At 66.4% G+C, this 22,538-nt stretch overlaps 7 protein-coding genes across 7 annotated transcripts; 3 read left to right on the top strand and 4 right to left on the bottom strand.

Moving 5' to 3' along the window:
- Window positions 1-1,239: 1,239 nt before the first annotated feature.
- EMIHUDRAFT_434836 (mitochondrial carrier) lies at window positions 1,240-2,585 on the top strand. Its single transcript, XM_005780967.1, has 2 exons — window positions 1,240-1,776; window positions 1,857-2,585. Exons 1-2 carry the CDS (start codon window positions 1,248-1,250, stop codon window positions 2,294-2,296), a joined length of 969 nt encoding a protein of 322 aa, XP_005781024.1. The 5' UTR covers window positions 1,240-1,247; the 3' UTR covers window positions 2,297-2,585.
- A 1,797-nt stretch (window positions 2,586-4,382) lies between these two features.
- EMIHUDRAFT_450038 (hypothetical protein) lies at window positions 4,383-7,725 on the top strand. Its single transcript, XM_005780966.1, has 9 exons — window positions 4,383-5,015; window positions 5,093-5,197; window positions 5,387-5,455; window positions 5,536-5,913; window positions 5,976-6,065; window positions 6,139-6,247; window positions 6,309-6,850; window positions 6,965-7,353; window positions 7,450-7,725. Exons 1-9 carry the CDS (start codon window positions 4,527-4,529, stop codon window positions 7,595-7,597), a joined length of 2,319 nt encoding a protein of 772 aa, XP_005781023.1. The 5' UTR covers window positions 4,383-4,526; the 3' UTR covers window positions 7,598-7,725.
- Window positions 7,726-7,979: 254 nt separating this feature from the next.
- On the bottom strand, window positions 7,980-11,059 carry EMIHUDRAFT_463151 (hypothetical protein; the record flags this gene model as incomplete). Its single annotated transcript, XM_005780965.1, has 1 exon — window positions 7,980-11,059. A coding segment is annotated over one exon (3,080 nt), but the record flags the coding sequence as incomplete, so codon positions are not given.
- A 3,748-nt stretch (window positions 11,060-14,807) lies between these two features.
- On the top strand, window positions 14,808-17,854 carry EMIHUDRAFT_64203 (putative valyl-tRNA synthetase; the record flags this gene model as incomplete). The annotated part of the gene is made up of 4 exons (XM_005780964.1): window positions 14,808-15,309; window positions 15,425-15,489; window positions 15,587-15,942; window positions 16,036-17,854. The coding sequence occupies 4 exons, from the start codon at window positions 14,808-14,810 to the stop codon at window positions 17,852-17,854; spliced, it is 2,742 nt and encodes a 913-aa protein (XP_005781021.1).
- Window positions 17,855-19,417: 1,563 nt separating this feature from the next.
- Window positions 19,418-20,074, bottom strand: EMIHUDRAFT_100046 (hypothetical protein; the record flags this gene model as incomplete). The annotated part of the gene is made up of 3 exons (XM_005780963.1): window positions 19,418-19,565; window positions 19,649-19,803; window positions 19,994-20,074. 3 exons carry the CDS (start codon window positions 20,072-20,074, stop codon window positions 19,418-19,420), a joined length of 384 nt encoding a protein of 127 aa, XP_005781020.1.
- A 366-nt stretch (window positions 20,075-20,440) lies between these two features.
- Window positions 20,441-21,317, bottom strand: RhoGDI-1 (RhoGDI, GDI for Rho-like GTPase). The gene is made up of 3 exons (XM_005780962.1): window positions 21,010-21,317; window positions 20,806-20,931; window positions 20,441-20,737 (listed from the first exon to the last, which is right to left on the bottom strand). Exons 1-3 carry the CDS (start codon window positions 21,307-21,309, stop codon window positions 20,579-20,581), a joined length of 585 nt encoding a protein of 194 aa, XP_005781019.1. The 5' UTR covers window positions 21,310-21,317; the 3' UTR covers window positions 20,441-20,578.
- Window positions 21,318-21,628: 311 nt separating this feature from the next.
- On the bottom strand, window positions 21,629-22,474 carry EMIHUDRAFT_204524 (hypothetical protein; the record flags this gene model as incomplete). The annotated part of the gene is made up of 1 exon (XM_005780961.1): window positions 21,629-22,474. The coding sequence occupies one exon, from the start codon at window positions 22,472-22,474 to the stop codon at window positions 21,629-21,631; it is 846 nt and encodes a 281-aa protein (XP_005781018.1).
- Between the last annotated feature and the right edge of the window lie 64 nt (window positions 22,475-22,538).

The following is a 22,538-nucleotide window of genomic DNA, read 5'->3' as shown; positions in this document are numbered from 1 at the left end:
GCAGGGGTGGCGGGACGGTTGTGGAGCGAAGTGGCGGTAGCCAGCCTCAAACATCGATGGGATAATAAAATGAGATTACCAGACGAGAACGGGGGGGAGGACAGGCGGGCGACATTTGACGACGTCGGGGATCACAATGTGACGACCAAAACGATCTTGGGGGCCAGGGTGAGACAACAGGTCGGGGTGCCACATGGGGCGCACCACAGGCGTATTCTAGAGGGGGAAAAGAAGCGGGGAATGAGGGGCCCCGCCACGAGAAGCGCGTTCTGGGGATGCAGAGCGTGCAAGGCGGCTAGGGATTAGGCCACAAAAGAGGCGCGCGAGGCAAGGAGGAGACTCGGAGAACTGAGAGACTGGGACGACTGGAAACAAGAAGACAGTGAGCCACCACAGGCGTCGTTGGCGCACATACTGAGCGGCAGCTGCGCTGACTCACGGACCCCATACCCGAAAGAAAGAGAGGGGAGCTCGCGGGGGAGGTGACGAGTGAACTACAGGTAGTGGGGAAGGCAGCCTCGATTGCCATACAGACATGGGTGCGAAACAACGACAAGACCAAGGCACGGGCAGAGGAACGAGAGAAGAATATAGGGTGGATAAAGCGCCTGTTCACGGCATGGAGGATGAGCCACACCGAACGTACCGAGCGAAGAGCCGAGCGGAAGGAAGCCGGGGAAGACGACTCCGAGGAGGACGAACCAGTGGCGGAAATCCCGTTGTCAGCCGTCACGATGCACCCGGCTCCGGCTCCACTAGCGAGGCGAATGACATATTCGACACCCTCGAAGACCATCTCGGCTACGGTTCCGACGGTTCCGACGACCATCTCGGCTACGGTTCCGACTCCGGCTCCGGCTGGTAGTCGACAAGCTGCCGAGCCCAAATCACTCTGTGTGCCACATTTCTTGTTGGCTTCTAAAAATCTCTCTCTCTCTCTCAGCGCCATAGGCCGTAATTTCTTCTCAATAACAAGGCTGTGAATAGGCCCTGGAGGCCTCAACCCCCAACTAAAGGGTTGAGGGAGGGTCTCAACCGTCAACCAGAGTTGTGCGCGTGTGTGAGCAAGCAGGGGAAGAAAACGACGGTAAAACGAAAAACGTAAGAGCCACATGCACGAGAGGCGCCCGATAGCCGACAACTTCTTTTGGCCGCTGAGACTTCAAGAATTTTACGACAAAACTCCCTCGCACTTGAAGAAAGAAAGCGCACGCCCCTGTGCTGCCAACGCCTTCGATACTCCTCGGATGGCGGATCTGGTGGACACCGCTGCCGGCTGTGTCGGTGCCACAGCCTGCACGCTCGGCGGCCTGCCGTTCGACGTCGCCAAGGCGCGGCTCCAGGCGGGCGGCGCGGGCCACGCCTACAGCGGCCTCGCCGACTGCCTCCTCACCACGGCAAGGACCGAGGGGGCGCTCGCCCTGTACCGCGGGATGGTGCCGGCGCTCTCCTCTGCGCTTGCGGAGAACTCGGTCGGCATCACCGTCCAGCGCTCTCTCCGCCGCGCGCTCGGCGTCGACGACGGCGGCCAGCGGCCGTCGGTCGGCACTGAGCTCGGGCTCGGCGCTGTCACGGGCGTCTTCACCTCGGTGGCGATCTGCCCGTTCGAGGTGCTCAAAGTGCGCCTGCAGCTCAACCACGACCTCGTCGACGCGGGTCCCGCCGCCCTGCTGCGCGAGCTCCGCAGCCTGGTCGGCAGCGAGGGCCTCTCCGGCCTCTACCGCGGCATCGGCTCGCTCGTGTGTCGCGACGTGCCGTACAACACGCTCTTCTACGGCGCCGCGCCCCGCCCCGCCGCATCGTTTCGCCCGCCCGCCGCGCCCGCTCCCGCCCACCCCAGGCCGCCGCCTCTCCAGGCTCGTACGAGTCGCTCTGCACGCTCTTCATGCGGCTGACGGGAGTGCAGCGCAAGGAGGAGCTGGCGACGGGGTGGGTCTTCCTCTCCGGCGGGCTCGGAGGCTGCATCGGCTGGTCGCTCGTGCTGCCCTTCGACGTTGTCAAGACGCGTGTGCAGTCGGGCGCGGAGAGCCGCGCCCTCCCCCTCGTGCGGAGGATCGTCGCGACGGAGGGCGTGCAGGGCCTCTTCCGCGGCTGGACGGCGGCGGTGGTGCGCGCCTTCCCCGCGAACGCGTGCCTCTTCCTCGGCGTCGAGGTCACCACCCGGCTGCTGCGCCCCGCAACCTCACGGCGCGACGCGACGGCCGTGCCGCCTCCGCCGCCCGCGGTGCCCGCGGTGCCGGCCGCAGGAGCGGGAGCCGTGGCGGCGCTGTCTCCTCGTGAGGAGGGGAGGGCGTGAGGGGCGTCGAATTCGGGGCTCCGGGAGCGTCAAGGCGCGCCGGCAGCGCCACCGCCAGCCACAGCACCCCTGTCGCGACTCGGCCGAGACGAGCGCCGAGCGGGCAGAGAGAGCCTGCCCGCGTCGGCGCCGCGCAGGGCGCAGCCCTTGCGCCTTGGTTTCGCGCGCAGTCTTCAACCAACACAACTCAGACACAACTCTAATATATATTGCATGATAGACTCGTACTGCATGAACGTCATGAACTTGCGTGTTTTGTCTTGTGAATTTAATCTCGATTCTCGTTGACATCAACACAAAACAGGCCCCTGCCCTCTGCGCTCTGGCCAGGGGAGGCGGGGGCCCCCGGAGGCACCGTGCGCCGCGCGCCGCAGGGTGCGGAGTAAGGAGTATGTTGCAAAATTTGAAAATTTGCAAACGCGAAACGGGGCCCCGGCTCCACTAGTCTCAGCTAGCACCGACTTCCCGAATGATACGGTTGATTAGAGGGCAGATTTGGAGATATCTCGAGGAGTACATACAGATAGACCCTCCAATCATCAGAAAACCGTCCAACCTGATCGGTCGTACTGACCGCCAACAGATCACTCCAGCCAGGCAGCAGACAGGCCGACGTCTGCACGCGGCCGGCCGGGCGAGAGGCTTGACACGATCCGACCCTGCGACCCTGACGCTGCTGCTCTAGCTATCAGACATGCGCGCTGACTGCTGCCACAATGTGCGATCGGTGCTGACCCACTTGGCGGCCTTCCCGGTCAGTGGTGAGGCGCAGTTCAGAGCTGTCGATGGCGCGATGCCGCACTGGTCCTCCCACATTGGTGACACGAGACCACCACGTTTGCCGGTCCAAGAGAGAGGCACCGGCGCTGTCGTGAGAAGGTGCATGGTCTCTCTTGACTGCCCATGCGCGCGAGGCTGTGTAGGCATAGCCTCGAGAGTGCCAGCAGCCAATCCGAGGCGACGCGCATTGCGTCAGAAGCGTGCACGCGCTGGAAGGACACCTTCCTGGCCGTAGGATCAGGTCATCACTGAATGCCTGATACTAAGGCCGCGAGCTATGCAGGTGATCAATTGTGCAGCAGGGCACGGTCAGCAGCGCCGACAGGCTGTCGCAAGGCGTGATAGCATGGTCGCAATACGCGAAATTCTCATGAACAAGTAGAAAAAAAAATGCCGCCTGCGGCGGGCCATGGGACCCCATCTCCCCCCCGCATGGGTACCCCCTAGGAGCCCCGCCTCCCCCCAGAGCAAATGCCAAACCCAAATGATGAAGTTGTTAGATTTCCTTGGGACTTTTGCACCGCTTTATTGATTGGTAAAGAAAGTGAAAGAAAACAGACAACCCAAGGCGCAAGGGAGGGATGGGAGGACGGCACGCCGCCACCACACAGGGATTTTAAGGAGAGGAGTGTGATGCGCTAGCCGTCGCCCACACCCTTTGGCGTCCGCCTCTTCTCCTTAAAACTGTAAATAAATAGAGCTCAGTCATCTCCAGGAGAGATGGGCGACGCACGAACACAGAGGCACAGTGCGCCCCCCGCCCCGCTCGCAGGGCGTGCATCACACAGGACTGTGTGATTCCTCGGGTTTCTGGGGACTCTTGACAGAGGTGTGCTAGGCGCTACAGTCGGACGGTTCCGGGCTCGAGTGAGGGCCGTGGTCGCGGTCGCGGCCAGCGCGCGGGGCCCGGCTAGGGCTGCCGGGCGAGTTCTCGACCCACGCGCCGGAGCGCGGAGTAGTGCTTGATCAGCCGGGCGATCGCCGCAGCCACCTCGATCGGCAGCTCGTCGAGCCACCACTCGCCAAAGGTGCCCTCCTCTTGCGCCGCAGCGAGGAAGCGCTCGCCTAGGCCGTATGCGCGGCAAGCCCGGAGGAGCGCCTCATTCGTGATCTCGTCCGGTGTCTCGGAGTCGTAAGCCGGAGACAGAGGAGCCGGCAGAAGAGGCCCGCTTCGCAGGCGGCGCGTCAGGCGACGAGGAGCGGGAGCGCCGCGGCGGCCCGCCGTCGCCGCGCGCGGAAGCCTTCTCCAATTCCTACAATGCGTCTCGACAATGCGTCGGCTCCGTCCTTGCCTGCGCTCGTCTCGCCGCCTGCGCGCCTTCTCCTCCGCAGCGGCTCATGACCTTCCAGCCGACGACTGTGTCCGGTTCGAGGACGTCGTTCGGGCGCACCACCGCATCAGTCGGGCATCGTCCGAACCGAGTGCAGGCCGTCGTACCACCTGTCCAACATGACGGGTTGTAGCATCCACCTGAAGAAGGAGTGTGACGGGTTCCTTCAAGGAGCGCGGCGCACGCACGCCATCATGTCGCTCAGCGAGGAGCAGCGGCGGCGCGGCGTGATTGCCGCCTCTGCCGGCAACCACGCGCTAGCCCTCGCGTGGCACGGCTCGCAGCTGGGCGTGCCGGTGACAGTGGTGATGCCAACCGTCGCGCCGATGACCAAGGTCCAGAACTGCAGGCTCTTCGGCGCGAACATCATCATTCACGGAGACCACATCGGCGAGGCCAAGGACTATGCGCTGCAGGACCCCGCGCTGCAGGGACTGACCTACATCAACGGCTACGACGACGTCGAGGTCATCGCGGGCACTGGCACGCTCGGCATCGAGATGCTGGAGCAGGTCCCCGACTGCGAGGTGCTCGTCGTGCCCATCGGGGGCGGCGGCCTCATCGCCGGCATCGCCCTCGCCGCCAAGACGCTCAACCCGGCGGTGCAGGTTGGCGGGTGTCTGGCCTCCGAACCCTCGACCCGAGCCTCCGCCCCGACCCCGACCCCGACGACCGGCGCCCGCAGGTGGTTGGCGTCGAGCCGCGGCGCTGCGCCTCGTACACCGCGGCGCTGCGGGCGGGACACCCGGTGACGGCGGAGGTGCTGCCGACGCTCGCCGACGGCCTCGCGGTGCCGCAGGTCGGTCCGCACGCCTTCGCCGTGGCTCTGAAGCCGAACGCGTAGCACGGCCGTGTCGGGCTTCGAGCGTTTCTCCTTGTTAGGCACCCGCTCAATCACCATGATTGGGATCGCAGAAGTGCATGCCAAGCACCGCCACGCTCTTGAAGCAGGACACATCGCAACCGCATCGTCGACGAGGTTGTGCGGGTGGAGGAGAAGGACGTCGCGCTCGCGGTGCTGCGGCTGGTCGAGGGGAAAAAGATGGTGGTTGAGCGCGGCGGGGCGACGGGCCTGGCCGCCCTCCTGCCCGGCGGCCCGCTGGACCGACCGACTTCAAAGGGAAGCAGGTGGTCGTCCCGCTCTGCGGCGGCAACATCGTCATCGACGTCAACGTGCTCGGCCGCGTCATCGAGCGCGGCCTCGCCGCCGACGGGCGGCTGGTGCGCCTCACGCTGCGGGTGAGCGACCGTCCGGGCGGCATCGCGGAGCTGACCGGCGTGCTCGCCGCGGCGGGCGCGAGCGTCAAGGACATCTTCCACGAGCGGGCGTGGCTGCACACCTCCGTCGACCAGGTGACGATCAAGGCGGTGCTCGAGACGCTCGGCCCGGAGCACAACGCCGCCATCATGCGCAGCCTCGCCGACTCCTTGCCGGCCGCGGTCGACACCATGAGGCTCGAGGGCACATGGACGGAGGACGGCGCCTCGAACCTGAGCGGCCGTTGGGTGACGCCTCATACGTACGTACAGTAGTCAGTACACCTCTCGCCCCCCCCCCCCCCCCCAAGGTAGTTCTTGGGATGGCCGATCGGATGTGGAGATTAGAAAACAGGGAAAAAGAAACAAAAGACCGAAGGAAAAAGCGCGAGAATTCTTTAGTGCGCGCCGGTCCCGTTCCATGTAAAATTCTTTTTGTGTGAGGCCCCCACGTACATGCCCGGCCTCTTCGAGACCTCGAGTCGCGTCTGCGGGGTGTGCACGCGCCAGTACGCCAAGTACAAGTGCCCGCGCTGCGCTGTCGCGTACTGCTGCCTCGCCTGCTACCGCAGCCACTCTGAGGGTGCGCGCAGCACTCCCGGCGAGCATGCTGCCGCTGTCCGCTCACGCTCTGTTGGCGATAGGCTGTGCCGAGGGATTCTACGAGGAGGAGGCCACCCGCGTGCTGCGAGAGACCCGGGCCACGCCCGAGCAGCGCTCGGAGATGCTGCAGACGCTCCGCCGCTTTGAGGGCGAGTACGGCGATGGGCGGGCTCTTGGCGGTGGCGGCGGTGGCGGCATACCGGATGACGGCGAGGGGAGCGAGGATGACGGCCTCGACGCGGTTGCGAGCGGCGACGAGGAGGGCGAGCTGGACGAGCCGGCGCGGATGGCGCTGGTGCAGCTGCTTTCGGCCGCGAGCCTGCAGGGCGAGGGCGAGGGCGAGGGCGACCCCGCCGGAGGGCCGCTGCTCGACGAGGCGAGCCTGCTGAGCGAGGCGGGCCGCGCCACCTTCCGCCGGCTCGTTGCAGACGGCTCGCTCGCGGCGCGGCTGCAGGCGGCCCCGGCATGGTGGGAGCGTGTCCCTCCGGCTGCTGTCGTCGGGTCCGTGGCGGGCGGTTGGTGCGTCGCCGCCCCGGCGCCGAGGGTGGTGGATGTGACGGACGAGGCCGCCGCCGAGGCGCCCGTGGACGCGGCCGCGGCGGGGGCGCTGGTGGAAGCTGGGGCGGGGAGCAAGGCGGAGGCGGAGGCGAGGGCAGGGGCCACGGCAGGGGCGGGGCCCGCCGCACCCTTCCTCGAGGGGGCTCCGCCGCTGCCGGCGACGATCCCGCCGCTGCGCTCGCTGACGAGCCGCGCCGTGCCCGCCGGGCTGCGCTACTCGCTGCTCGAGCAGCTCGTCGGCTACGCTTACGTCTACCGGCTGCACTGCGGCGCGCCAGAGGACGACCCGCTCTCTGCCGGCGCGGCGCTGCTCGCGCTGTGCGCCACTCTCTCGGGCAGCGTGCCGGGCGTGCACCCGACCGCCAGCGAGGCGCTGCTCCGGCTCGCCCTCTCCGCTGACGACCCCGCCGTCGCCACCTCCCCCGCCTTTGGCGCGCGTGCCGTCGCCGACGCAGAGACGCTGCTCGGAGACCCGGCGGGAGGGCGGGCGGCGATGGCGCTCGCCGGGCTGGACGAGCTGCTCCGTGCGTGCGCGTGCGCCGGCGCGGCGCTGCCCGCGGCGGAGCGGCGGTGCGCCCGCCACGCGCAGCGCAAGGCGTCCTTCCTCGCCAGCTGGTGGCGCAGCCTCGGAGAGCCCGAGCGGCGGGTGGTGTCCGAGGCGCTGCGCTTCGAGCTGCGCAAGGAGCTCGAGCGGAGGGAGGCGCTGCGCGTCGCGGCGGCGGGGCCGCAGACGGCGGCGGCCACGCTTATCCGGCCGGTGGGTGATAGTTGATCGAGACGTGAGGCTATTATTCGCTCCGAGCATCTCCATTGCTCCAACTCTGCGGCACAACCTGTCTCGTTGTGGCTTGTGCATGCGCTAACTAGAGAGCGCCCTCCAGAGAGCGGTGGACGGCGAGGTGCTATAAAAATAAATAAATAAAACGGACACCTCTACTATAGGAGATGGGTAAAAAGACGGCGAGGTGCTGCCCAAATCCCAAATGTCAAAATTCAGCCTGGGCTGTGTGTGTGAAAGAGCTTCTACCCCTTATTCGGACACCAGCCCATGTGTGTGTGCTGCGTGTGACATGCCCACATGCCTCTCTCGGTACTAGCTAGACTAGCACACTCTAGCAGCCGTCGCGCGTAACCGTAACGAGCTGTCGAGAAAGCTACAGCCCGTCGTCCTCCCACAGCCAAGCCGCATCATCGGTGTTGCCATCGGTGGCGCCGGCGGCCTCCAACCGTCGAACGGCCGCGGCCTGCTCCTCGGCAGCCGCGTCTGCGCCGGCGCGGGTCGACCCTGCCCCGTCCGAGGCGCAGATGCTGCTCGCAAAGACGAGCTCAAACCCGCGCGCCAAGGCGAGCCCGCGCAACACCTCGCGGAGCGCGGAGAGCGGCATGTCGCGCCGCGTCTCAATGAATAGCTGCTGGGTCTTGTCGCGCCAGCCGGTGCCTCCGCGCGCGAGCAGCCGGACGGAGGAGCGGCGTCCAAAGCCGGCAAAGGCCACTGTCAGTGGCGCCCCCTCCTCGACGCTGGCAGCCGGCGTGTACTCGAGCGAACGCACTCGCGACGTGGTGACGGCGACCACGCCGTCGCTCGCCCTCAGCATGCCAATCAGCGCGAGGACGCCAGGCAAGTACACCATCTTGTACGGCGTCCGCGAGCGGTCCGCCGGCGGGCCGGCAGCGGTGGCGGATCCCCCCTCGCGCACCCCCTCGCGGCTGCTGCTCCCGGGGCGCCTCTCCGACACCCGCGGGCGCGGGCCCCGGCGAAGTGCGACCGCCCCCTTCGAGGCGCCTGCCCGACCGCCGCCAGAGCCGCCCACCCCGACGAGCGACTCCCACGCGGCGGCGTCGTCCTCCGACGCAATCCTTGGCACAAACGTGGGCGTCACAAGCGACGCAGCCGACTCGGCGGCCGCGGCTGCGGCGGCCTCCTCGGCGGCAGCGGCCTCCTCCACGGCACGCCTCTCTGCCGCCAGCTGCGCCTTTCGCCGCCGCAGCATCTCGCGCGCCGTCTCGCACGCGCGCTCCGCCTCGGTGGCGCCGAACGAGCCGAGGAGCCGGCCCGGCTCCGTCGCCGAGAGCAGAAAGACGTAGAGGCTACCCGGCCGCAGCTCCGGCACCCCGAGCGAGCGAAGCAAGCCTCCTCCCGCGTCGCTGAGCACCGCCGAGCTCGGAGCGGCGGCCGCCGCGGCGCGCAGAGCCGCGACGTAGATGGCGGCCGCCTCGCCGACCGAGACGGAGGCCAGGCTCGCGTTCGCCTCGGCGGCTAGCCCGCCCAGCCGGCTGTCCCACAGCCGCGCCGCCTGCGGCAGCGTCCCCTTCGAATCCGCCGCGCCGCACAGGAAGAGGACGGCGCTCCTGCCCGCCGCGGCCTCGAGCAGGTCGCGCGGGGCGGCCTGCGAATCGCCGCCGCCCACAAGGCTAAGCCCGGTCACAAGGCTAAGCCCGCTCAGGTCGAGGCCGGGCAGCGCGTCCCCTGCGTGCGGAGCGCCTCGCCTTCCTCCGCTCTCCTCCTCCTCCCCCGCCCCCTCCTCGCTCCCACCCACCGCTGCGGCGGCGGCCGCCTGTGCGGCGACCTCCTGAGCGGCCGCTTCCGCCGCCGCCTCAGCCTGCGCGCGTGCCGCCGCCTCCGACGCCGCCAACGCTGCCGCCTCGCGGGCTGCTGCCGCCGCCGCGTCGGCCGCCGCCACGGCGGAAGCGGCCGCCGCCCGCTCCTCCTCTGCGCGCGCCTCGGCTGCCCGCCGCGCCGTCTCCGCCGCCTCCAGCTGCTTCCGGAGGGTCGCGTCAGCGCCAGCCGCGTCAGCGCCGGCTGCGCCCGCGCGGGGCCTCGTGTCATCGGCCGCACGCGGCCTCGAGTCTGCCGGGCCGCCCGCCTTCTTTGCCTGCTTCTTCTGCTTCGGCATCTTCTGCTTGGGCGCGGCGCGCGCCTTCGCCTCGGCGAGTGCCATTGCCGCCTTGGCGTTCGCGGCGTCGTCGGCCGCCTTCTGCGCCGCCGCCGCCGCCTCCCTCTGTTGCGCCGCCGCCGCCGCCTCCTCCCTCTGCGCCGCCGCCGCCTCGTCGGCGCGCGACGCCTCCAGCGCCGCCTTGAGCTGCTCGTTCTCCCGCTGCAGGGCCTGCAGCGCCTTGAGCTCCTCGTTCTCGCGCCGGAGCGCCTCGAGATCCGCACCCGCATCCGCCGGACCCGCCGACGGCGGCGGCGGAGCCGCGGTGGGCAGCGCGCCAAACAGCTCCGCCGCGCGCCTCTCGCTGCGCGCCGCCTCCGCCTCGGCGGCGGTGCTTGGGGCGGGCGGTGCCGGAGCTGCCGCGTCGGTGGGTGAGGCGGATCCCTTTGCCCGCGCCTCGACCGCGGCGGTGACCCGGTCGAGCAGCGGCGCCGGGTCGGCTGGCCCAAAGGAGGCGAGCAGCACGCCGCCGCGCGCCACGTCGAGGAGGTAGCCGCACGGGCCTCCGTTCCGGTCGACGTTGAGCTGCGAGAGCCAGGCCGAGTCCGGGTCGCTGAGAAGCGGGAAGGAGACGCCGCCCTTGCGCTCGAGCTTGCGGTAGGTTGCCGGCGCGACGCGCGAAACGGCCGCCACCGCCGCGTCGAGCTTCGCGCCGGGGAAGCGAGACGCAAACGCGACGAGGTCCGAGCGGAGGGCGTTGGACATGATGGGCTCGGACGAGGCGAGGAGGACGAGGTAGGAGCGGCCGGCGGCGAGCGCGGCGAGCGAGTCGAAGGACGTGGGGTGGCCAGCCAGCGCAGACAGCTTGGCTGGCGTGGGCAGCGGCTCACCCGAGGTGAGGAGCTCCGATGACAGCGCCCGGCCCTGCCGGCCTGTGCGCGATCCGGCAACCATGGCGTCGAAGGCGGCGTACTCCTCCTCGAGGGATGGGCCGCTCGGCGCCGCCGGCCGCGGGTGTGCCTTGGGCGCCGACGGCCGCGCGGGCTTTGTGGACGGCTGATTCGACCGCTTGAAGGCGGCAAAGATGTCGTCCCGGGTGACGGCCGTTTTTTTTGCCGCGGGTGGGGGCTTTGGCCGCTTGGGCGGTGGCGGCGGGGCGGTCGCCTCGCTGAGCCCGCCCTCGCGTGCCGCTCGCGCCCGCTCGAGCATGGCGGCCAGCTCCGCCTGCTTCTTGTTGATCATGCCGGGCGGCGGCGAGCGCGAGACCGCCGGCCTGCGAGGCAGCGCGCACGAGGGCGAGAGCGAGAGAGCTGCGCAGGAGGTGAGGGCTGCCAGCGTCAGCCACGGGCTGGGGCGCATGGTAATGCTCGACGTCAAAAGTATTTCGGGCGGCTTCCCCTCCCCTCTCAAGACTGCGAAGAGAGATAGGAAGAGGCAGACTCCCTAGGGTGGGCGACGGCTAGCGCACCACACACCTCTCCTTAAAATCCCTGTGTGGTGGCGGCGCCGTCCCTTGGCTTGTCTGTTTTCTTTCTTTCTTTCTTCCCTCTCAAGACCTTCCCAAGGGCGAGGACACGCGCAGGCCGCACCTCTAGTGAGGCCCGCATAGTATGTGGGAGACTCATGCCGCCGCCCCTGCCACCCCTGTGACGCTGTGAGCTGTGTCAGTGTGCCCGTGCGTGGTAGTGAGAGACTGCCGGTGAGAAGCCGGAGGAAGGTCGCTAGACTGAGATGAGACCGCCAGTGGAGTTGGGATTCCACCGTGCACCGCGCTGCGAGCCTGTCGTGTCCCTTGTCAGGAGCAGGAGAGCCCACCTGTCCCCCTGATCGTCCTTCCAAAATCCTGCTCGTGCAGGTGTGGACCCTGTCCTCCTCCCCTACGAGTATCCCTCGTTTGGGTTGTCTTGGAGCACTTGGAGTGCAGTCAGTAACCGCACATCCAGGGCCGGGGAGCTAAGAGTCTGTTTTCTTTCTTTTTTTACGTCCTCCCATCCCTCCCTTGGGTTGTCTGTTTTCTTTCTTTCTTTCTTTGCTCCAAGTACTTGGCTTGTTGCTTTCTTTCTTTCTTTCTGCTCCAGGTACTTCGCGGCCTAAATCTGTGCAGGTTGTCGGGGACACGATGCCAGAGAAGAAATCACGCCTCCCACAGTGATTTGGGCTCGGCAGCTTGTCAGCCCTCAGCCGAAGCTGGGGCCGGTCCCGTAGCCGAGAGAGCCCGCGCCGATGAGTTCGACGCGGTCGGGGGGGCCTGCGGAGAGGCCAGCGAGGTGGCGATCGCTGTACTTCATGGCGCCCTCAAAGTGGGGCTGGCTAACTCGCCAGAGGTCGATACTCTGGACGACCCATAGGATGCCACGAATGCCTGAAGGAGAGGGAGGCGAGGCCAGAGGCAGGCTCAGCTGCTCTCGGGTGATCTCACTTTGGTGGCTGAAGGACCCGATGGTCCTGTCACATTCGCGTTCCGAGTCGTGGGGGTAGAAGAATTCGAGGTAGAATCGAGTCAGCACTTCCTTGTAGTACAGCGGACCGCCAGGCTCGCCGGCAGCATCCGCAGGGAGGCAGCATATGAGGCACCAGTCTTCTGGAGAGCTCAACAGCTGCGGCCGCGATGGTAGAGTCGGCCGCGGTTCGAGCGAGCAGCTTTTGGCTGCGGGATCGAATATCGCGGAAGGCTCATGCCCTCGCGGAGCGACGCGGGTCGCGCGGCGCGCGCGTGTGCGCGAAATGCGACAACAGACGACAGATGACAGACGCCTGAGCGCTGTACGACTGAACACGACCGTCGCCGCAATCGCCACCGCCGCCATTTTGACGAGCAGCGCGAGCGCGCTCGTCGGCGGCCAGCCGTCGCGGGCCGGGCCGAGCCCGGCCTCGACCGGCCGCGCCGCCGCAGCAGACCGGGAGGCCCGAATGGCGGCCGACCAGCTGATAAGGACCTTTGTGGTTTTCTAAAATCTCTCTCTCTCGATGCCGGCGTGAACACAACTAACTGATGGATCCGCTCTTGACAGTGGCACGCGCCGCGCAGCGGCGCGTGGGTGCCAATGTCTTTGTTTGAAGTTAAAAGTCGATGTGCGGTTGATCACTGGACACTGCACTCCAAGTGCTCCAAGTCGAATCAGAGCGCCGTCGGCGTTGTTTCCTCCCACGGACCGCTTCCGGGACGCACGCCGGCGAAGCACTATTGACCTATTGAGCTGCTGTACGGCCCCGGGCCCGGCATCGCCTCCCCTCTGGCTTAGCTAGACTGAGAGATATTGTGCACATGGTCAGTTTCTACAATATACTCACTGACACTTTACCTCCTAGAGCTCGTGGTCCGCCACGGCCATCCTCGGCCTCCGGAGGGCCCGCGCGCCACAAATCCGACCACAGAGCACCGGGACGCGGTCGGGCGATCTGAGGCCCAACTAGGCGTATGCATTGACTATCCAGGGCTATCACCTGGACCTATCAACAGGCGCCTGCGGGCTGCGGCGCCGTGGTCAGGAGCTGCTGTTCACACCTGCACAGGCCACAGACTTTGATACGGCACAATACGCTCTCTTTCTCTGTCCCGTAACAGTATAAATAGAGCAGACGTCTCCTGGAGAGATAGATAGGGCGACAACCCGACGGGCAGACCCGCCCTTGGCCTTTACACCATATTCTCGAATATCTTTGAGAATATAGAGGGTCCCGCGCACTTCCATATTCGAGAATATTCTCGAGAATACAGATGCCCCGGCCGGCTTTTCCCTCAAGAATATACGAGCTTTCCGCAGCCCTTGACCTTAGTAGACCTCGAGTCCAAAGATATTCTTGAATATTCTTGACGTTGCCGCTGTGCGGCGTCTAAAACGGTCTTGACGAGAGAGCTCGAAACAGCTATTCCCCCCTCAACAGTGTAGGTTTCGGGTCGATGCCGACTGAAATCTTTAAGTTTTGGAGGTTCTGAGCGGGTTTGCGTTTGGAGCGACTTTTGGTCTCCGTCGATCTACGCGAGGTCAAAATATTCTCAATATTCGAGAATATTCTCGAGAATATAGAGGGCCCAGAGAGAATATGATGCAAAGAATATAGATAGCCTTTGCAGAGAAAAGCGTGTAAAGGCCTAACCCGCCCGGCTCGGAGGGCGTATATCTAGCATCTAGGCGCTGCACGGCTCCTCACTCAGGCTTTCTGCGTCTGGGGTGGTGTGTGTGTGTGTGTGTGTGTGTGTGTGTGTGTGTGTGTGTGTGTGTGTGTGTGTGTGTGTGTGTGTGTGTGTGTGTGTGTGTGTGTGTGTGTGTGTGTGTGTGTGTGTGTGTGTGTGTGTGTGTGTGTGTGTGTGTGTGTGTGTGTGTGTGTGTGTGTGTGTGTGTGTGTGTGTGTGTGTGTGTCCCATAAATAAATAAAAAATAGAGCAGTCATCTCCAGGGAGAGATGGGCGACGCACACGAACACAGAGGGACAGTGCGCACCCCGCCCCGCTCGCAGGGCGTGCATCCCGTAAAAGTGTGGCAGTCGGGCGGCCAGCGGCAGCGCATCAGCGTGATTCCCAACTAGCGCCACGATCGCTGAAGTACGTGTGAGGCTCCCCACGTCCCGTCGCAGTTTCTGCACCATACGGCAGTGTGGGCGCAGGTTATACCTCATGGGATAAGGGTGGTCATGACTGGGAGGTGTGTAGGTTCTTTTTCCTTTTGTGCGTTTTGGGTTGCTCGGGCTGTTCACGTTCGCGGAGCTTTCCCTGACCTCGCGCGCGAGAGGCACATCGACATGCTCCGTCGGACGAGACGTATGCTCCGCGCAGGCACGCTCGGTCTCCTCGTTTCGACCGTCAACGCCGCCTTCGCCCCGGCGCCCGCTCGCGCCGCGTATGCTGGCGCGCGGCACGCGCTGCGGCCCGGAGCGCGAGCTGCCGGGAGAGCGGCGCCCAGCCGCGGCAGCGCAGTCCATCTCTCGTGCGACCACGCGACGCGGACCTGCGGCGTGCACGCACCGAGTGGCACCAACGCCGCAGCGGCCGTCGCCGCCGTCGCCACGGCGCCCACCGTGCGCGGCGTGGGCACGCGGGCGGGCGGGCCCGCGATGGTGGCGCCGGCGGTGGAGACGGCCGAGTGCGGTGCGGGCACGTCCGACGGCGAGATGGCGAAGCAGTACGTGCCTGCCGAGGTGGAGGAGCGGCTGTACGCGTGGTGGGAGGCTAAGGGCTACTTCAAGCCCGCGCCGGACAACGGGAAGCAGTGCTTTGTCGTCTCGATGCCGCCTCCGAACGTGACTGGGCGGCTGCACATGGGGCACGCGATGTTCGTGGCGCTGGAGGACATCATGGCGCGCTTCCACCGGATGCGCGGGCACCCGACGCTCTGGCTTCCGGGGACGGACCACGCGGGCATCGCCACGCAGATGCTCGTTGAGAGAGACCTCAAGTCGAAGGGGGTGGAGCGGGTGGCGCTCGGCCGCGAGGGCTTCCTGGACAAGGTGTGGGAGTGGAAGGAGGAGTACGGCGGCGCGATCACGGCGCAGATCCGCCGGCTCGGTGCCTCGTGCGACTGGTCGCGCGAGCGCTTCACTCTCCAGCCCGAGCTCTGCGAGGCTGTGACGGAGGCGTTCGTGACGCTGCACGAGCGAGGCCTCGTCTACCGGGGTGAGCGGAGCTCTCCTCTCCAGATCTCCTCTCCAGATCTCCTCTCCAGATCGCCTCTCCAGCACCTCTCGCCCGCGCGGCGAGGGCATGACGAGAGGCTCCGCCGCCCGCTCAGGCGAGTACATGGTCAACTGGTCGCCCGTGCTCGGCACCGCCGTCTCCGACCTCGAAGTGGACTACGTCGAGGAGCAAGGCTGCAGCTCTCTCCAGCTCCCCGCCCGCCGGCCGCGAGGCTGCCTCCCCTCCCACAGCCTCGCGCCCCCCGCGAGTAGGGAAGCTGTACTACTTCGACTACCCGCTCGCGGACGGGTCCGGCGCCATCCCCGTCGCGACCACCCGCCCTGAGACCATCCTCGGCGACGCGTGCGTCTGCGTGCACCCCGAGGACGAGCGGTACAAGGAGTTTGTCGGCAAGCTGGTCCGCGTGCCAGGCACGCAGCGGGAGGTGCCCGTCATTGCGGACGACTACGTGGAGCGCGAGTTCGGGACGGGGGCGCTCAAGGTGACGCCGGCGCACGACGTCAACGACTACGCCATCGGCCAGCGGCACGGCCTGCCCCTCCTCAACATCCTGAACAAGGACGCGACGATGAACGAGGCGGCGGGCAAGTACGCCGGCCTCGACCGGTACGCGTGCCGTGCGGAGCTGTGGGCGGACCTCGAGGCGGAGGGGCTCGCGCTCAAGGCGCGCGCGGGGGAGGGAGGGCCGGCGGCGGCGCGGGGGAGGGAGGGCCGGCGGCGCGGCTCGTGGCTCCGACCCCCGCGCCCCTGCTGCCCGCAGGTGGAGGAGCACACGCAGCGGGTGCCTCGCTCGCAGCGGTCGGGCGAGGTCATCGAGCCGCTCGTCTCGACGCAGTGGTTCGTCAAGATGGGGGGGATGGCGGGCAAGGGGCTCGAGGCGGTGCGGTCGGGCGAGACCAAGATCCTGCCCGAGCGCTTCGAGAAGGTCTACTTCAACTGGCTCGAAAACATCCAAGACTGGTGCGTCTCGCGCCAGCTCTGGTGGGGCCACCGCATCCCGGTCTGGTACGTCGACTCGGCGCCGGGCAAGTACTACTGCGCGCGCTCGGAGGAGGAGGCGCGCAAGCGGGCCGAGGCCGAGCTCGGGCCGGGCGTGGTGCTGCGGCAGGACGACGACGTGCTCGACACGTGGTTCTCGTCCGGGCTGTGGCCCTTCGCGACCGTCGGCTGGCCGCAGCAGGCGCTGGGCGGAGACCTGACGGGCGGCGGCGCGCCGGCGGGCTCCGACCTGGCGCGCTTCTACCCGTCGTCGGTGATGGAGACCGGGTACGACATCCTCTTCTTTTGGGTCGCGCGCATGATGATGCTCGGCCTCGAGTTCACCGGCAAGGCGCCCTTCCACACCATCTACCTGCACGGCCTGGTGCGCGACGCAAAGGGCCAAAAGATGAGCAAGACCAAGGGCAACGTGGTGGACCCGCTCGACACGATCGACACGATGGGGACCGACGCGCTCCGCCTCTCCCTCGTCACGGGCGTCACGCCGGGGCAGGACGTGCCCCTCTCCGAGGACAAGATCCAGGCGAACCGCAACTTCGCAAACAAGCTGTGGAATACGGCGCGCTTCCTCACGATCGGCCTCGCGGACCTGCCCGCCGAGCAGCGGCAGGCGCTCGCCGTGACCGGCCCGCTGGCGGAGGCCGACCTCGCCGACCTCGCCCTGCCCGAGCGCTACATCGTCTCGCGCGTGCACGCCCTCGCCACCGACGTCACCGCGCAGCTGAGCAGCTACGACTTTGGGCCCGCCGGGCAGTCCATCTACTCCTTCCTGTGGGACGAGTACGCGGACTGGTACCTCGAGATCTCGAAGGGCCGGATCGCCTCCGCCGACGCGCGCGCCGCCGCCGACGCGCGCCGCACGCTCGTCTACGTGCTCGACACGTGCCTCCGGCTACTGCACCCGTACATGCCCTTCATCACCGAGGAGCTGTGGCAGCGGCTGCCGCACGAGGGCGAGTCGATCATGGTGGCCGACTGGCCGCTGATGGAGGAGGCGGGCGAGCTGCCGCGCGACGCCGCCGCCGAGGCCGAGTTCGCCTCGCTGCAGGCGCTGGTGCGCGGCATCCGAAACGCGCGCGCAGAGTACCGCGTCGAGCCCGCGAAGAAGGTGGCGGCCACGGTGCTCGCGGCGCCGCGCCTCGCCGCGGCGGTGCGGAGCGAGGCGGCCGCGCTCGAGGTGCTCGCGCGCGTGGCGACGGGCGCGCTCCTCGTCGAGGAGGCCGGCTCCGACGCCGCGGCGGCCGCCGAGCAGGCGGCGGGCGAGGGCGCCGTGCGGCTGATCCTGGGCGACGGGCTCGAGGTGCTGCTGCCGATCTCGGACCTCGTCGATGCGGACAAGGAGCGCGCGCGGCTGGGGAAGCAGCAGACCAAGCTCGAGGCGGACATCGGCAAGCTGGAGGCGAGGCTGTCGTCGGACGGCTTCGCGGGCAAGGCGCCCGAGGCGGTGGTGGCAAAGGCGCGCAACGAGCTGGCCGACATGAAGACAAAGCTTGCGGCCGTCCTGGAAGGGCTTGCCAAGCTCTGAGCAGCCCGGCGCTGGGCTGACGCCATCCTCCTGCCGCCGGTCCCCGGAGACGGGAACGGAGGGCTATTCGAGCACCACTGCGCACTGGCACTTCTGGACTCGTTTATACTACTCTAGTGTCTAGACCGTCACATATTACACAAAAACAGAGTGGAGTAAAGTGTAAATATAAAACAAGGCTCGCTCTCGAGGCGATCCCCGCCGGCCCCGCCGCGATCTTTTACTTTTTGTGGATTTGTGCACTGTGCAGCCTCTGCAACCCCGGCCCCTCTCATAGCCGCAGCCGTAGCCGCAGCCCCAACTCTTGCCGCTCTTCCGTGTCGGGTTGTGACGAGGGGTGAGGGGACACGGATTGAAGATCCCTCACACCAAGATCGTGCAGGGCGGGGACACATGTCCCTAAATCCCATCTCGTCTCAGAGTTTGCCCGTTTTATTTATTTATTTAGCCTCTGCAGCGTGCAGGGTGCAGCGCGCTTGTGCAGTGCAGGCCAGTGAGAGCGGATCTCCCGTGGGGGGCGTGCGGCGTCGGGTGTCGCGCGCACGCGTGTGATCACGACACATTCATTTTATGATTCATCATCAGGAGATACATGTTCATGCACATGCACATGCATAGGGAAATCACACCTCCACGCTCCAGTCCTCCACACGCCACAGGTTTTTACGCAGCGCCCAGCGCGGTCGTGGTCCCTTGCGCGCCCCAAGCAACCTGCAAAAACGAGTGGTCAGCGCCTACGAGTGCCGCCCACCCCCGTTCGCACCGGTCGCAGCAGGAGCAGCGCGACCGCGCCCGCTCGTCGATTCGGACAAGGTGCCCGCTCGTCGATTCGGAGGAGGAGACGGGGTCCTGATTGCCCGACCCGTGGTAGAGCTAGAGGCGCAGCGGCGCCTTGCCGAGAGACTGGCGTGCCCATCGCCGTCGCCACCGCGGCCTCCCTCTCGAGTAGGCACTAGATTACAGAGCGCGCGGAGCGCGCCCGCTAGACACCCCACGAGGCAGCGCGCGGAGCGCGCGCCCGCGAGAGACACCAGACAGCGCGCGCCGCTGCACCTCACAAAAGGCGTAGGCGCTGGTTCGCACATCTACTGCAGGTTGGTGCGCGCTCTGGGCGCGTCGGGCTGTGGTCTCTTTATGACACACTTTGTGAGCACAAAACACAGCGGCTTGCGACGCATCACGCATGTCTCTCTTGGTGTGGAGAAAAAGCTCCAGAATGACCTGGCCCGTCACTCTTCGTTTTGTCCTCGCGGTGCACAGCGGTCCGCCCCCCGGCCGGCGCGTGCGTGCCCCTGCCTCGCTTCATCCAGCAGGAGGCCAAAAAGGCAGTCCAGATCTCGGGAGCGATATACAATAGACGGTCTCACGCTCCACCCGTTCGGCGCTGCGACGCGACGAGATCGCGTCGACGTCCCGTCCTCTCTCGGCCCTGCTCACGATGACCAAGCTGATGCCATTGATTGCCATAGGTGGGATAACGCCCCCTCCAAGCCCCTCTGCCCCCCCTTTGTTGTCGACCCACGCCTCCATCCCTGAGCGCTGCGGAGCGAGCCCAGAAGCGTCTCAAAAGTCCCCGTCCGACTCCGAGGCGTCAGACATCACAGCAGCAGAAGCTGCCGCTGCGCCCCGGAGCTGTCGCAGCCCATCCTCGGTCGTCTTCTGCACGTCGGCTAGCGCCGCGTCATGCGTGTCCTTGATGTCGGTCGTGGCCCTGCAAAGCCGCGTGGCAGGCGTGCGGCTGAGGGCTGCGGGCGCCGCAGACGAGAGGAAAGTTTGGCGGCGCGGCGCGCGCACCGGTGGCACTCGCGAAGGGTCGAGCGCATCTTTTTGAGCTGCGGGTCGGTGGCGGCCTTGAGCTTCTCCTCCTTGTTTCCTGAGGCCGGCTTCGGGATCTTCTTGTACAGCGCGCTGATGTCGGCCGACTCCTTGTGGATCCACTGACTAACGTCCTGCGCACGGAGGCAGCGGTGTGCCACGATGGCTGCTCCAGCGATGGCTGCTCCGGTGGCGACACCCAACGGACATCGCCGCTCGTTGGGAGCTGGAGGAGAGACGGAGGTGTGCGCGCTGTGTCGTTCGTTGGCGCGTGCGTGCAGGCGGCGTGCTGCGAAGCGGGGAGGCGAGAGCTTGGGAGGGCACCTTTGCCAGAAGCGCGAGCTGGTCCGAGGCCTTGGAGGCAGCTGGCTTCTTGGTCGCCGTGGGCTTCTTCGCGGCTGGCATTTAGCGAGGAGCGTTCTTGGGCTGATGGCACGCTGTGAATAAAAAATGGGGCGAGGGGCAGTCGCGCGCATTTTTTTTATTCGTTGAGAAACCCCCTTTATACGCAGACGTGAGCTCTCTTCCCTGGAGCCTGCTAGACCATCAGCCGCGTGCGGAGGCTCTCTGCCCCGTTCAAAGTCCGGTCTACTCGAGTAGTAGTGGGAGCACGGGACAGCACGCGCGTCAAGACACCTTGGTCCTTGCCATCGCGCCGCCGCGAGAGAGGTTGCGCGCACCCCATTTTTGTGCAAGAGCCAGGAGCAAGAGACGCGGAGCGGCTCGGAAGCACGCACCAGGAGGGGGAGCTGGGATTTCGGGAGGCAAGAACTGGGCGGCGATACCACACGAGAATAATACTCGACTACAGCGTCCTGCCCGACAACGCTGATATCTACATCCCTCTCGGCCCGGTCATGTCCCCAGCGTGCCTCCTCTGCTGCTGCGGTGCCCGTGGCAGTGGAACCCTCACTCCCAGTCCGACTTGATCTGGAAGTCGTACTTGAACTTTAGGTGCTCCACCTTATCGTCGTCCACAAAGGTCGTTTTCACGTGGTACTGGCCGCGCGCCATGGCGCCTGAGGGGGCCTCCTCCCACTCGCGCTTGGGGAAGAACACTTGGTACACCTGTGGCGGGGGCCGAGGACGGTGAACGGCTCGCGAATGTCTGTGGCTCTCTCTCTCCTACAGCGCACCTGGAGCTTGCTCGGCGCGTAGCTGCCCAGCATCTCTGAGTGTGTGTCGACCTTCATCATTGCGCGCTTGACGACGTGCTTGTACTTGAGGCCCGAGACAATCTCGTTCTGAACTTTGAACGAGAGCTGCGTGCGCGGCGTCCGGGTGGTGAGTGGGTGAACTTCTCCCCTCTTGGATGCCGACTGCACCCTGGCGGCGCGCACCTGTATCCGGTATTTGCATCCCTCTTTGAGGACAAACACCGTGTCCTTCTTGGGCGAGACGAGGTCGAAGACGAGGGGATCTCTGTCTTCGATGAGGATGCGCATCTCCATCAGCACAACATGCCTCGGGTCGTCGGTCTTCTCAAAGCTGTCCTGCTTCAGAAGCGTCATCTTGTACCGCTGCATCGCCTCGTCCTCGCCCTCCTTTTGCGCCATCAGCTCCTCGAGCGTCTTCTTGGCCGGGGCGGCGTGTGATGTGTCGTCGTCGTGTGCCTCGCCATCGGACGAGTCCTCCGCCATCGCTCACCTTTAGACGGACGGCGCACAGAGGGGCGGCTCGATGCCGCGTTTCTTTTTATTTCGGCCTTTAGCCAAAATAGAGAGACGGAAGTTGCCGAAGAAGAGAAAAAACAGCTGATCGCCACACCAGCACCACACCAGGATTTTACAAACAGATTCAAACATAAAACAACAAGAAACACTCAAGGGAAAGAAGATCTCTCTCTCTCTCAAAACTCAAACGACACACAACATAAAACACAACAAAAATCGAGTAAAGATTTCTCTCTCTCGTCACTGTGATCAGGTGCAGGCGAGCTCGCCGCACCGCGCCGCCTCGTCATGGCTTCGCGAGGAAGCCCTTGACCGCGTCTCTCCAGGCGCGGGGCTTCTCGAGCGGCACGGCGTGCGCCGCGCCCTCGATGGGCAGGTGCTCCCAGCCAGCGACGCGGGCGAGGTCGGCGCCACTGCTCAGCGTCGAGAAGGCGTCCTCGGTGCCCGAGATGATGAGCCCGCCCTCGACGGCGCCTGCAGACGCGATCCGGCTGGCGAGGCGCTCTGTGTGGAGCGGGTGCTCCTCCTCCTCTGTCGCCAGCGTCTCGGCGATGATTGCCCCGACCCCCTCGCTCGTGCACTCGCGTGCCAACGCGTCGACCCACTTTGGGACGCGCGCCTCGTGCTCCGCGAGGAAGGAGGACGAGTACGAGGCGAGCGTGATCTGGTAGCCAAAGCCCTGCATGTCGCCCGAGCGCAGCGACGCGAGGCAGCCGCGCAGCGCAAAGCGTCCGCGTGCGGTGCGGCGGGAAGCCACGGCGGTGGAGACGACGCGGCGCACCTGCAGCCCGCCCGAGGCGGCTGCCGCCATCGCCAGGCGGCCTCCGAAGGAGAAGCCCGCCAGGTCGACGGGCCGATCTGCCCAGCCCGCGGCGGCCAGCACGGCCTGCAGGTCGCGTGTGTGCCGTGTGAGGGTCATGTCGGAGAGGTCGTGAGCAACCTTCCCTTGGCCTGCAGTCTCATAGAGGAGCAGCGGCCGGTCTCGGAAGCCAGAGACGTGCGTGGTCCACGAGTCGACCCACTGGCCCGTCCCGCCAATCAAGACCAGAGGAGTGAAGTCAGAGGCGGCCGGAATGAGGACGGCGCGGTGCCCGGCGAGCGCAGTGATGGCTGAAGCTGCACGAGCCGACATCGAAGCCGCGTATTGCGACGCTGAGATGAAAAAGAATTTGCCCCCAGGGGCAGGTGGGCGACGG

Source organism: Emiliania huxleyi (assembly GCF_000372725.1).
Source record: "Emiliania huxleyi CCMP1516 chromosome Unknown EMIHUscaffold_21, whole genome shotgun sequence".
Classification (NCBI taxonomy): Eukaryota; Haptophyta; order Isochrysidales; family Noelaerhabdaceae; genus Emiliania; species Emiliania huxleyi.
This window is presented reverse-complemented; position numbering and strand designations above follow the sequence as displayed.

Coding starts and splice junctions, on each gene's coding strand:
- EMIHUDRAFT_434836 (XM_005780967.1), top strand. CDS start 1,248: ATGGCGGATCTGGTGGACACCGCTGCCGGCTGTGTCGGTGCCACAGCC. Junction 1,777..1,856: donor GTACAACACGCTCTTCTACG/GCGCCGCGCCCC, acceptor CCGCCTCTCCAG/GCTCGTACGAGTCGCTCTGC.
- EMIHUDRAFT_450038 (XM_005780966.1), top strand. CDS start 4,527: ATGACGGGTTGTAGCATCCACCTGAAGAAGGAGTGTGACGGGTTCCTT. Junction 5,914..5,975: donor CGAACCTGAGCGGCCGTTGG/GTGACGCCTCAT, acceptor CCCCCCCCCAAG/GTAGTTCTTGGGATGGCCGA. Junction 7,354..7,449: donor CTGGACGAGCTGCTCCGTGC/GTGCGCGTGCGC, acceptor CTGGTGGCGCAG/CCTCGGAGAGCCCGAGCGGC.
- RhoGDI-1 (XM_005780962.1), bottom strand. CDS start 21,309: ATGGCGGAGGACTCGTCCGATGGCGAGGCACACGACGACGACACATCA. Junction 20,932..21,009: donor GATGCAAATACCGGATACAG/GTGCGCGCCGCC, acceptor CCGCGCACGCAG/CTCTCGTTCAAAGTTCAGAA. Junction 20,738..20,805: donor ACGCGCCGAGCAAGCTCCAG/GTGCGCTGTAGG, acceptor CCCCCGCCACAG/GTGTACCAAGTGTTCTTCCC.